Below are 14,307 nucleotides of genomic sequence, written 5' to 3'. Positions count from 1 at the left end.
CAAAACAATGCAGTTAAAAATACATTATTGTTTCTTGTGTTTAAAAAATATCTGCTACATTGCATTGTCTTTTGTTTAGGTTTGGTTCAGGTTTGGTTCAAGCTAACCCTTTAAAGCCGAAAATTATGATTCTTAAAATAAACTTATTTTTTTTATTATAGTTTTATAAAACTTTTTCAATTTTGCTTAGAATAGATTCGTAATATTTTTCTGATTCTAAAGGTATATATGAACCCATGTTTTTTATGTCTGTTTGAGAAAATATTTAGGTCTAAAGTTTTTATTAAACCGAGGTTAAAAAAATAGATTTTTTCAATAATTACTCAACAGAATTTTAAAAATAAGGTGTCAAATTAAAGATCTTACTATTTTTGTTCATACTGGCCATTTTCTTCTTTTATTTTGTTGCGTTTTAGTACCTTAAAACCGACTTAATTATTTTTTTAAAAAACTTAAATTACTTTAAAAATAAGAGGTCTACAAAAAAAACCGATTGCATATCTGAATTCTATGAAAAATTTTACATCTACTACTTACTGAAAGGACCGGCTAGCTATCTTAAATAAAAAGCAAAAAAGTTGATACAACTTCTTTGGACATTAGTCTATCCTTGTATAAAAGTAACAGGATCTATATCTGTCTGTCTGTGTAGCTTCTCATGGGTCATGGGAAGGTTTATAACTGTTTTGGGGGATGGTACCACCAATCTCCCAAGAGAAATCACCCCTAGAAAAAAATGAATCCCCCCCCCCTTACGGGCCACCAATCGGGCTCTAGGAGCGTAACCGCAAGTTGTTGATAAAAGAATAGCACCGCTGTTTAACAAGGTAATCTATGATCAACCAATTCCAGATTGAGATTCTAACAACTAAATTAATTGGGTTTTGCTAATTTTGTTTCTTTCAAAAAAAAAATTTCAACCTTTTTAAACCTTTTTGCAAACTTAATTTTGTAATCTTTTTTTACACTAATTTTTTATGATATATTTTCATAATTTTTTGTACATTATATCATTTTACATGTATTTAAATATTTTTTTATTCAATAAAAAAGAAAATAAACATAAATGAATATCTACATGTATTTGATAACACAGTGGGGTCAAGTCATAATCATTAATTATAATTTAACAATAATCACTACAAAAAAGCGAAGCTTTTCTAAAATTATGGTTGCTCTGTAGGTCATTGTAATTGTCATAGACAAGTAATTTGGCACAATTCGACAAGAAAATCAACTCTATAACTATGATAAAAGGTCTGTCCGTCAGTACAACTACTTGAAAATTAACGTCTGTCCGTATGTCCGTCAGCTAATTCGTCACTTATACTACAGATTCCATTTTTATTTGCTTTAAAATAACTTGATTATTATGAAATATTTCGTTTGGTACTATCGTTTTATTTTTATTTCATTTATTGTGTCAACTTCTAAATTTTAAGTCTTTCAATAGGCTTCGCTTTTATGGATACTGTCAGCCTTGTTAAAACCTAAACATTGTATATAATGGATATAATAAAAGTATGGATTGTAGGTTCACATTACTATGTAGTCGTCTACACGAGGAGTTTGGTAACTTTCTGAAATTAAAAACAATAGTAATTATAAATCTAATGGTAGAAAAGCCTTAGATATAAAGGGGCAACGATTTCATAATAGTGTAGGTCGACCTTTTGACCAATAATAGGCCCTATTTCTTCATTAAAGTAAAATAGAGGAAGCAGGCTATATATAAATCTCCCTTTGGGATGATGACTCTGTGTCGACCTTTAATTGGGTCTCTGAATAAAAGTCAATAGCGTCGGAAATATAAAAACTGTCAAGTTGCTACAAACAGCAGAAAGCAATTTGCTAGCAGACGAAAAAGATCCCCACTTCTTGGGCCAGTTAGTTGTTTGGGTTATACATCTAAACTTTTACATTTTAAATTTTAAAAATGTAGAACATTTAATCTATTGTGAATAAAATAAACTTTCACTTAAAAGGAGAACCATATCAGTTCAGCGTAATCCTTCTTAATTCCACACATACAGACAGATAGCCTGTTATTTCCGTGTATTGATTTGAAAAAGAATGAACAATTTATAAAACGTGTAACTTGTCATAATTCAGAAGGGAAAATTGGCGAGAAAAATTTCATTGACTGCACACTCACAAATAGATTAGACCGACAGACCAAAGCTAAAAGTAGCTGATTAATTTTAATTAACGAGTAATATCCTCTGGATTAGACCCGGTTCTCAGGCATACTGAGAAATCATGTATAGCATCGTAGAATATACAATTTTCCAAGAGTGTTAAAATAAAAATCATAAAATTGATATCAGCATTGTTAGCCCTGGCCTTGAACTCTAGCCGTGGCGCTCGGCACCCTTACCTGCCTAGCCGCAGCGCTCGGCTCCCTAGCCTAAAACCTAACCTAACCTGAAATATTTGTTCTGTCGGGGTGGGTGGGGAGGTATAAAAATTTTCAAAATTGAAAAAAATATTTCTAAGAGGAGAACGCCCAATTGGTATTTATTTTTTTATTGAATATCCGCAGAAAGTTATCTATAATACGATGCGATAAATAGCTATTATTAACCTGTTACAGAGATAGAAAGTACAATAGCAGAACTTCTCAACCTAAAAAAGTTAGGTACGATTTAGAAAGCGAAGCAACTCGATAATCATTACCAGAATGACCGCTAAAAATATATTGATCATTAAAAATTTTGAGATATAAAGTGAGATATAAAGAAGATGTTCATTGGTTATAAAACAAGGATGACAACATCCATAAAAGCGAAGCACTGAAACGGTAGGACAAAAGGACGTTAACACTTGTATAGTTTCAGAACTGAATAATCCTAATATAAATGTATAAAAGTCAAAGAAAAATTGTGAGTAAATTTGTTAAAAAACTGCTTGATACAGGATAATGTTTATGGCCATACTTACATTTTTAGGACTTGATTATATAGTTGCTTCGTTTATTACATTATACTTTGTTGTCCCAGGAATCAATATATACCAAAAATCAGATCAATCGGATAATTAGATCACATAAAAATTTGATGTTAAAAAAGTAAAAAAATCATCATGTTTAAAATGGACGTACGGACATTTTGGTAATGATTATAGTCGTACCTAACTGCTAAAGGAATCACCATGCAATATTTGAAATCGATAGGACAATTCTGACATGCCTAAATTAACGAAAAAAGCTATCCATTACGGACGTACGGACGGACCGACCCTAATTATAGAAAAGCTTCGCTTTTAAAAAAAGATAGAAAATATCTGATTATTTATTAGTATAATTCAGGAAACCTTTGTAAAAAATATTTTTAGAATGATAGACAGATTGACAGGCCAAGTAAATTGTTTATTGGAAGCAAATAAGTATTTTAAAGCATTAGGTACAGACCGACGAAAGGACATAAAAATTGAATCATAGAGTAACTTCGCTACTGAATCTACTAGATAAAAAGTAGATGGAGAGATAAATAAAAAGATAGACCTACCTTCACAGTATCTTGAAAAGTTTCGCATATTTCTTTTTCTGTCAGCGATAATTCAAATTTCTAAAATGAAAAGGAAACTTGTTAATTAAAGACAAGTGTCTGAAGACAGTCCCTCAATGACGTCATAAAAATGAGGGATGAGGAGAGGAGGAGTGGGAAAGAAACCCAGTAAAAAAGGGATGGAAAATCCCTCGTTTTTATGACGTAACATGCTCATTTTTGAGGGACTTTCTTCGTCTTCCAAGTGTCTCCATAGGTTTTAACCTGAAATAGTTCTTTAGTCTATAATTGATATTTTACCGGATTTAAAACTTATCTAAAAATGCTTTTTTTTATTTTGAGGGCGGTAAAATGAGTTTCAAAGTTTGAGAGGGATAAACACCCCATTTAACCCCATTATTGGACGTCTGTTGTAAATACCTCTTTACCCCCACCCTTGCACGTATATGTAAGTATATGCTAAAGAGCTTATTAGAATCTTAATAGCATTGATATCATGTGCACTCCTATTCTATCAATATCAATGCTCATTAGTCTGAGTTTAAGTAAGTTGTGTTTTAATGTATGTTACCATCCTTGCTTTATTATCTAGAATTTGATTTAATATAAAATAGTAAGGTTTTTTGTCTGAAGCCAAAGATCTCAGAAATTTCTAGCTCAAATAGATTGCACTTTTCAGGGAAGCTTTGAACATGTCTATGGTTGGTTTTATTCTACTTTTCTGACCTCCCCTGTCCTCCCCTAGAGGCTTGGGACAAAGCAGCTAATTCTATAATAATCTTTAAAAAGTAGTTTTAGAATTAATTTTATCTTATTCTATGGTAGTCTGATTATAAGAACTAAGCCTTTTGTTAAACTTTAGTATAAAAAGGTATTTTTACCGTTCAGCTAATATTTTTTTCTAAATTATTTCAAAGTAATATTATGTTTGTAGTAAAAAAAACTAAAAGACACGAGCAATTATAGAGTAGACTTTCAATAATGTTATTAATTAATTTCATAAATTAAAGTAAAAGATTATAGGGGGCAGGGGTTAAATAACTGTATTTTCAAGGAATGGAAACCCAGTTCCGACTTTTAATTAGGTCTTTGAATATCAGTCAATAACGTCGGATGTATAAATTCAGCCATGTCGCTACAAAAGAGCAGAAAGCAATTTGCTAGCAGACAAAAAAGGTCCCTACCACTGGAACCAGGTAGTTGTCTAGGTTATACATCTATACTTATGGAAAATATTATCAAAATCGAGGCTTTGTTACAATTAGGGTCGGTAAATCTTAAGTATAAGCTTTTATGGAAGTGTCCTCCTTGTTTGAGTTTCAATTAGTAGAATAGACATAGTATATCTAGATAGTCCAACTGACCCCATTTTTCGTCAAAATCAAAGAGGATATACAAACTTTCCCGATTTTGTATAATTTTTGAGGAACACGACTCCAGTTATGTCATATTTTTCTTTCCCGAAAAAGGGAAGGGGGAAAGAAAAAAAAGGGAAGGGGGGAACAAAAAAGAGATGGGAGAAAAGGGGGCTTTCCCCATCTCTTTTGAAGAGATTTTCTTCCCACCTTCCCTTTTTCGGGAAAGAAAAATATCACGTCACTGGAGTCGTGTTCCTCAAAAATTATACAAAATCGGGAAAGTTTGTATATCCTCAAATCAAAAAGGGAAAAAATTTAAAACTATTATTTACATTGTGATATATACTAAATACGGGCGACGAAATTTGACGATATATTTTTTAGAAAGCTAACTTTATCAAAAGAATTTCACTAACTTAATATATGTTTTGTCATATGCTTAACAGTATATGAGGGAAGAATATTTACACAAATTAATTTACCCATGAAAAGCTTAATCCTAAAATATGCGACAAATTATAGCTGACTTATGATACAAACGAAATGAAAAAATTATGGCCTTATGTAACAAAGTGTGTACATAATTTCAACCAATGAGATTTCTTGTATGTTCCTTTAGTATTCTCTTATTGGTGGAATCAGACAATATGTCTAATATTTCTAAGTAACTCTATTACTATTAGTTATCTTTTGTTGTTGTTTTATATGCCAACCGGATAAAAGATTCAGAATAAAAGTTGTAAAGAATAAAAAGTAAGTGAAAAAGTTCTTTCTAGTACAAGTCCATTAAAATAAGTAGAAAAGGTTTTAATATTTTATTCTGGGTTCAGTAAAATTTATATTTCATTAAAAATGACTTTAATTTACAAAAGTAGAGAATTGTCTTTTTCTCTTTAGCCTGTGTGTGGTTGATTTTGTATATTAAGATCTCAAAAACGAACTAACTGTTTAATAAGAGTTCTTGATGAGGTTTTTCTTCCTGGGTTTGTTTTCATAAAAAGTAGGAAATTTATAGATATCCAGAAAGAAAGACTTTTAAGCAAATAAAAATTTTATTAAGCAAATTTACCCGTTTTGTAGATTGAACTTAGTTGTTGAAAAATTTTGATACTGCTAGTTAAAACAAACCAAAAAAAGATTTTAAAAATTGTTTTTCAGCTAGGTTGATTTACTAAATAGAATAGCTATCATGTAAAACCTTATATTTTGACATTTAATTGGTGGAGACGGACGGACGGCCGTACATATCAGAGAGAGAGAGGACTATGGGATGTTTATTACACTAGTTCTATTCGTTAGCTAAACAACTTTGGGGACTTCAGTAAATTTTGATTGGTTGGTTTATTAAGTTGTGTGTTAAAACTTTTCAACACTACTTTTCATCTACAGAAGGGGTAATTTTATGTTTCAACATTGGTGATGTACATCAACTAATCGGCCATTGTCTTATCCCTTTAGATTCCTGGGTATATACAGAGACATAGAGTAGCTTTGCCTACAAAATTTGTCCTAGATTTATAAGTGTTTTCAGCTTACATATTGTGAATCTGTTTGCTGTCAAACCTTATCAAATCTTCATTTTATTGGGGGAGACTAAATTTTTTAAAATTCTTTGTATATATTTATATTTGGTTTAATACAGTACTACCCTCTTTGGTGATTTCCCTTAAAGTAACTTTGTGAGCACAGAACCACCTCCCCCCGCCTAAATTTGTTAATAATTGAAAATAGGGATGGCTTTTTTCTTTATGCGTAACCCCGAGGATGGCTTACACTACGGGCCCTATAACTGCAAGGTGCTCAAAACCTGAAGTCTACCCTATTTTGTACTCAATTTAACCTGACTTGAGGGAAAAAAACTATCATGCAAAAATATAACTAGGGGGGTCTATGGTCGTTAGGTACTCAAGGGAAACCACTTTGCCTTTTGTTATACTTATAACTGTTTGCTAAACATTTGAGAATACATTGAGAGAGAAAAGATTGAGAAAGAGAAAAAGAAAGAGAGAGAGAAAGAGAAAGAGAGAGAGAGGGGGGGAAAGGGAGAAAGAAACAAAAAACTGAAAGATAGATAAATAAAAAAAAAGATAAAGACAGAAAGAAAAATAATGAGAAAGAAAACTGAATAGGAAAAAGCTTATAGAAGTAAGACTAGAAGGACAGACAGACAAACCAAATTAACAGATTCTGATTTGGACTGTAAACCACCAAACAAAAACTAAATATTACCTTATTTGAACATCCTCTGCCCGTAAGCTTGCCATCTAAAATAAATAAGTAAAGTCTTTCTATTTGTATATCTGTCTAATTTACCTTCCAATGTCCTGTCCCTCCCTGAACGCAACCCATGGTTGAAAATAAGTTAATTATAAGAAGTGTGTTAGTAGTAGGTTCTAATGTGATTGGACTAATTTTAATCAGTGCTTATAAAATGCAACCAATGATAAGAAATAGCAAAACAGTTCTAAAAATCCATAAAAGTCCTATGTATGAAAACATTAACACCACTTTTCACGAAAACAAAGCGGGTTTTAACGTGGTGTGTGTTTTAGGGGTTTGTAATATAGACAACAAGAGTGGTGTAGGTTTCTGTAAATTTAGACAACAAGATTGGTGTTTGGGGGGGGGGGGATATTATTGTAAGCTTTAGGGGGTTGTAATACAAAAAAAAACAAGTGGGGTGCAGGGAGTTGTAAGTTTTAGGGTTATGCAATACAGACAACAAGAGGGGTGTAAGGGAGTGTAAATTTTAGAGACTTTTACAAAAAAAAAACAGAGACAACAAGAGGTTTGCAGATGGTGAAACCTGTAGGGGCGTGCAATACAGAAAACAAAAGAGAAGCTGGGGGGTGTAAGCCTTATTGGGATTCATTACAGTCTACAATAGGCGTGCAGAGGGGAGTAAGTCCTAGGGTGTACGGCATTTATTGTGTGGGGTAAAACCAAATAATTATCATGCTAATAATATAAACCTATTTTAGTGGAACTTGTTATTGATTAAAGACTATCTATTCAGATACATACAAATGAAAAAAATAGGATAAGCGTCAAACTTTTTGAATGAGATTAGAAAATAGCCGCAAAAAGTCCATTTTCCCCTTAGTTTTACAAAAACACTAATTTTAGTCTCCCTTCTTTGAAATCTTTACTTTTTCCCCAATTCACTCTCATTTTGTTTTCTTTGCTCAATAGTTATAAAAGATCTAGATGGTCAATCTGGCCCCGTAATTAGTCAAAATTGAAAAGAGATTTATTTCTTAAATTTTTATTTATTTAAAGTTATATACGATTCATTCCAATTTTCACAAGATATAATTTAAGAAATTTTAAAAATGTAACTTTTTATAGCTCAATATACGAAGCAAATAAATTTAAAAGTTTGTATACTTCCTAACAAATAAAACGTCCGGATTGTTCCTCTACTTGTTTTCCTATTGGCTGATTTAGATAGTGTGTATCTAGATCTTTTCTATCTATTATTTTCTTACTTTGGTATCCCTCAAAATATCGTTGCTACTCTATGAATTACGTTGTCTGTCAGTTTGTCAATAAAATTATGTATGCCAGAACATATAGAATGATATAAGTATTGCATCTAACGAAATATTATTTTCTAAAAGGGAATAGTAGCTTATACAATAAGCCATAACATTGTGAGCAAGCTTCCAGTTAAATGCGCTTATTAGGTCGAACTGTTTTTAAGATATGCATTTAATTATACTATGCGTTTGGTCAATATTAAGAACAGTTAATCTTAATAAGCTCATTTGACTGTAAGCTTGCTTACAATTTTACGGATTATTGTGTAAACTACTTTTCACTTTTTAGTAGCGAAGCTACTCTATAATTCACTTTGTCCGTCCGTCCGTCCGTCAGTCAGTCCGTCAGTCAGTCCGTCAGTCAGTCCGTAACGCTATGGGGGAAATGGGATTTACTCAGCTCCTATAAAAGATAGAATGCTGAAATTTTTTGACAACATTCCCATCATTAAGGAGCACAATTGACTATAAAACATCATTGGCGGTCGGACCCCTTTTTAGCAGGTTTTAGGCTATTTTTATATTTTTCACATTTTTCTCCATATCTTCAGTGTTTATGGTCCGATTTTCAAAATTTTTTCAGTTATAGATATCAAAATTAAATTTCCCATCGTTTAAAGAAACATCCATAAAGGCCAGACTGCCTTTTTAGCAGGTTTTAGGCTATTTTTATATTTTTCACAATTTTCTCCATATCTTCAGTGTTTATGGCCTGATTTTCAAAATTTTTTCAATTATAGATATCAAAATTAAATTTCCTGTCTATTAAAGAAAAGAAACATGACGGCCAGATTGCCTTTTTAGCAGGTTTTAGGCTATTTTTATATTTTTCACATATCTCATATCTTCAGTGTATATGGTCTATTTTTCCTAATTTTTTTAAGTTAAGGTGATAAAAATTAAATTTTCTGTTGTTTTAAGAAAACAACCATGGTGGCCAGGCTGCCTTTATTCAGGTTTTTGGCTATATTAGTATGTTTTACATATTTCCCCATATCTTTGTTTTTTTTATCCAATTTTCAAACTTTTTTGGGATATCAGTATCAAAATAAATTTTCCCATTTTTATGAGCATCTTTTATGTAATTTACTTTGACCATCGTCATCATACATAATAAAACAAGTTTTCATGTTTATTTTATCCAATAAATATATTCTTGATTTTAATGAATACCCTGTTAATCTACTTGTACGTATTCCAATCTACGATTTTTTGTGCTTCGCTACTTATGGATGTTGTCATCCTTGTTATTAAAATAACTTACAACAATTACAACATTCTTTAACAAGGAAACGATAATTTTGATAAAATGTAGAAATTTAGTCATATGGTCATTGAGAGGTATATTTGCAGGGGAGCTTAATTAGGTCCATCAAATATGGATGAAATGATTATGGATGTATTACCTGTAAATTTAGTGAAACAAGAGTGGTAACCTTCATTTTCCTAAAATAATATGTTCAAATCAACATAAAAGTAAGCTGCTATGTCAGACGAAGGACAATCATTAATTGTAGGAGTAGAGAACATAAGAATGACAACATCCACAAAAAGCACAAAATATGATTGATGGACAAGCGGACAAAGTGGTTTGACAAAACAGATGTTTAGTTGTCATTAAAAGAGAGAATATTCAATAAATCACGAAAAAATATGCATAGAAAATAGACATTTGTGTCTTTTGAAGCTTGACCTACTCACCGACGGACTAAGTAATTTATCATTGGTACAAGGAATCAACGCTAAAAATATCAGTAGACTATCCTAAATTGCTTTCGGGAAAATCACATTTCTCACATAAAAGACAAAGTGAGCGTTAAACAGTAGCTTAGCTACAAAAAAAAGTAAGTACTTATTGGCATACAAGTTAGGACATCCAGACAAAGTATGTGTAATTAAATGAATACTTACATGGCAAACTTGCGTAGTCAACTCCCCGTCCTCGCTCTGCACTGTACATTTCAGGTTAGACACCATTCCTCCTAGATAGATAGATAGATAGATAGATAGATAGATAGATAGATAGATAGATAGATAGATAGATAGATAGATAGATAGATAGATGGATAGATAGATAGATAGATAGATAGATAGATAGATAGATAGATAGATAGATAGATAGATAGATAGATAGATAGATAGATAGATAGATAGATAGATAGATAGATGGATAGATAGATAGATAGATAGATAGATAGATAGATAGATAGATAGATAGATAGATAGATAGATAAATGGATCTAAAGGGATAAGATAATGGCCGATACATTGATGTACATCCCTAATGATGATACACAAAATTATCCCTTCTTTTTTATTACAATTAGAGGTTGAATCGTTTGGAAATTCAATTCAATGAACCAACCAATCAAAATTTAATATAAGTCTTCAGGGTTGTTGAATCGACGAATAAGAAACCGTTATTGAAAGACTCTGGGGACTAGTGTAATAAACATCCCAATGTCCTCTCCCTCCCTGCAAATTAGTAGATGGAAAAAAACGCAATTCATCATAGACGTCCAAAAGAGGGGGGGGGGTAAAGGGGTGATTAACCCACCTCCCTAAAAAAGAAAAGCATGGACGTCTTTGTGGCATTCATAAAAGAGGAAATGAAAAGTAAAAAGGTGAAAGAAAGATATAATTTTATTAGTTCTTTCCTGTTTATTCTTTACAATTTATACATTTTTATTTCAACACTTTGATTTACAATTTATGCTCACTCAGTGAGGATTTTAAATAAACTTTTGTTAACTTATGTGGTCAGATTAATATTAACTTTTTTAGCAAAATTACTTTTATCGATCAGTCAGTCAGAAATAATTGGGTTTTTTTAATAGTTATTGAGATTTTACGAACAAATAAAATAATTAATAGTGTCCATTAAAGTGATTTGATAATTTGTTTGCAAATATCTTTTGAGAAGATTTCTATTGGATTTGATAAAATTAATCTTTTTAGGCCAAGGGGTAGATTCTATACTCAAATGAAAAACGCCTTAAAAAAAATAATAATCAACCCAATATTTAGCAAATTTTAAATAAAATATTAAATGCTTGGAGCATCTATATACTTATCTCCTAATGAGAAACTTCTATAGGAAGCTGAATAAGTGCATATAAAAAAATGACATCATACAATACAGATGACCAAGTATAGGCCAATGCACAGACTAAATTACCAATGGCAAGCTAGTATACATTTTAATTTACCAAATGTAAGCCAGTATGCCTCATTTTTAAAGGCACTATGAAAAGTTCTTTATAGAGTTTAAAGTTTAATGTAAATCATAATGATTATCCACTTAAGTAACCAGTAGTCCCTTTAAATTCCAATCTCTGACTCCATCTCCTCACAAGAGTTTATAATTTATATTTTACATTATCTATTTTTTAATTTTTTGAGATTTCTAGTACTTTTGGTCAAATTTTGTCTATGTTTTAGAGTAAGGATCTTATTCCCTTCTTGAAAAGAAGTTTAATAAGAGTTTAAAAGTTTAATGAATAGAATAATAACTACCCACTTAAGTAATTCGTAGTCCCTTTAAATTCCAAACTCTGACTCCAACTCTTCACAAGAGTTTATATTTTACATAAAATTTTAGGAAATTGATAATTTGCATCACATTTCCTTTACAAATTTGGCACAGTTGAATATTTCATTGAAAATATATATTCTAAAATAGCCGATAAATACTTGTACATCCATAATGTATCTATCTTAAAAGGGTATCCTATCTAGGTACCTTAATAAACACTTTAAATCAAGGTGATGACCGCAAGCAGCTGGCAGAAGATCCAGATTAAAATTATAACTAGGTGGCTATCTATCTACTAACTTACCATTGCAGTAGCTACCAATTTATCTTAATTAAACCTATATAGGTATCTAATTAAGTATCTAGGTACCTGAATAAACACTTTTAATCAAGGTAATGACCGCCAGAAGCTGGCAGAAGATCCAGGTAAACCAGGTTACACTCATTGTTGGCACAAACAAATATCATAACTTTTTCCTATAACATATTAGATGGTTGAAATCTTAGCAGAGAAAAAAAATAAAAGAAGCTCTATAAGTGTCCGAAAAAATGAGCCGTGTGACGTCAATAGATCCATCTCTATTTAAGGGGTTTCCTTTTCCACTTCTCCTCTCATCCCTCATTATTATTACGTCACAAGGCTCAAATTTTCGGACACTTTGTAGAGCTTCCAAATAAAATTTAAATGTGATTAGTTGTGAAAATAGAATACATGGAAAAGAAAATATTTGCCCTTTCTTTAAGATAAAGTGTTATTTTTTTGTCTAAAGCTAAAGATCTTGGAAACTGGTAGTCCGAGTGAATTATATTTTTCAGTGAAGCGTTAAAAATGTCTTAGGGTGGTTTTAGGCTATTTTCCCTCACCTAGGACATAGGGGCGAGGCAATCCTATAATATAAAGTAGTAACATTTTTGTCTGAAAGATATCGAAAACTGGTAATCCGAATTAATTGTATTTTTCAGTTAAGCTTTATGAATGTTGTTGGGGGGTTATAGGCCATCTCCTGATCACCTTCGCTCTCCCTTAAAACCTAGTGGCGAGGCAACTATTTGCAAAATGAAATAGAATTAAATATTCTACCTTGGTTTTCTTATGGATGAAACAGTTCTCTTTTTGAAGCACTACAACTATTCATAAATAACATTTTAATCTGAAAAAAATGCTATCTATTTAGCTAACCTAAAAATATGTATTTATTTATTCTTAAATTAAATTTACGAGTAAAAATAAAACTTTTTTGAAATATAAATGCATGTTTTGATTTTCAATGTTTTTGGGCCTTATTTAACCTAAAATGTTTCTGAAACAAGTTAGTCAACATCCACAAAAACGAAGCTCTCAAACGGAAGGACAAACAAACATTAACACTTAAATAAGCAGAATATAAATGTATATATGGAAACAAAATTTTAAGTATATTATTTGCAAAACTATCTGAATACAGGATACTGTTTTCTGGATGTACTTATATGTTTGGGACTAGATTATAGAGTTGCTTCATTTTTAACATTGTACTTTGTTAGCAGTATTAGCAACTATTCAACATTAAGTTTGCAAAAATATTTGTGCTCTGTCCCTATCCCTGTCGCCGAATGTTGCCATTATTTAGAACTTTGTCTGGACACATGGACAGTCCACACATAAAAGTGCCATTTTTCTCTATATTACAGGGGTCCTACAAAAACAAAAAATTTTCAACAAAAAAATAATATCAATGGTTAATTGCATCCAAAAGAATTTTCAAATTATAAGTTGTGAACCTAGTAATAGTGTCTAACTTTTTATCTTTGTGACGTAACAAAAATCCATCTCTTTTTTAGAGTTTCCTTTCCCACCTTCCCTCTCATCCTTTGATTTTTGTTACATCTAAATAATTTAATTGTATAAGGGTTTGATAATTAATGGGGCTGAGAGACTAAAATCAACTGTTTTGAGGTATTTTGTGCAAATTTTGTCGTCCATATGCGAAAAACACCAATATTTGGTTAATTCTCTAATAATTAAAACATTCCAATACATCTAAGTTAATCTTTTAAGTTTATATATTTTACTGAAAATTTTCTTTTTTGAAAAACTCATAAAAGTCTTGTGATTTTTTTGGCAAATTTATTTTGTTGGTATAAGATAAGTCAGAAATAAAAATTAAACCCTACCCTCCTGCACAAAAATCTAAATTATGATATTTTGTATCTCCCCTAGAATAATGATATAAAGTGTGTATGACTGGAATATAGAGAGCTAAACTTGACACAATATATAAACAAACTTTATCAAAACAAGGATAATAATGTACGTTGGTAGCTCAGCAATAAACAGGGATCTTCAGGGATAAGATAATGTAATAGAGAATAATTTGTTGTAATTACCC

The 14,307-nt window shown here is 31.1% G+C and overlaps 1 protein-coding gene across 1 annotated transcript; it reads right to left on the bottom strand.

Annotated features, from left to right (window-relative positions):
- Window positions 1-1,069: 1,069 nt before the first annotated feature.
- Window positions 1,070-13,091, bottom strand: LOC145331641 (uncharacterized). Its single transcript, XM_080176418.1, has 8 exons — window positions 13,020-13,091; window positions 12,309-12,415; window positions 10,315-10,385; window positions 9,810-9,849; window positions 7,094-7,128; window positions 3,507-3,566; window positions 2,585-2,625; window positions 1,070-1,580 (listed from the first exon to the last, which is right to left on the bottom strand). The coding sequence occupies exons 2-8, from the start codon at window positions 12,382-12,384 to the stop codon at window positions 1,484-1,486; spliced, it is 420 nt and encodes a 139-aa protein (XP_080032544.1). The 5' UTR covers window positions 12,385-12,415; window positions 13,020-13,091; the 3' UTR covers window positions 1,070-1,483.
- Between the last annotated feature and the right edge of the window lie 1,216 nt (window positions 13,092-14,307).

The sequence above is a fragment of the Acartia tonsa genome, chromosome 11 (genome assembly GCF_053477335.1).
Source record: "Acartia tonsa isolate MP-2025a chromosome 11, ASM5347733v1, whole genome shotgun sequence".
Classification (NCBI taxonomy): Eukaryota; Metazoa; Arthropoda; class Copepoda; order Calanoida; family Acartiidae; genus Acartia; species Acartia tonsa.
The sequence above is the reverse complement of the archived record's forward strand: the minus strand, read 5'-3'. Positions and strand labels throughout refer to the sequence as shown.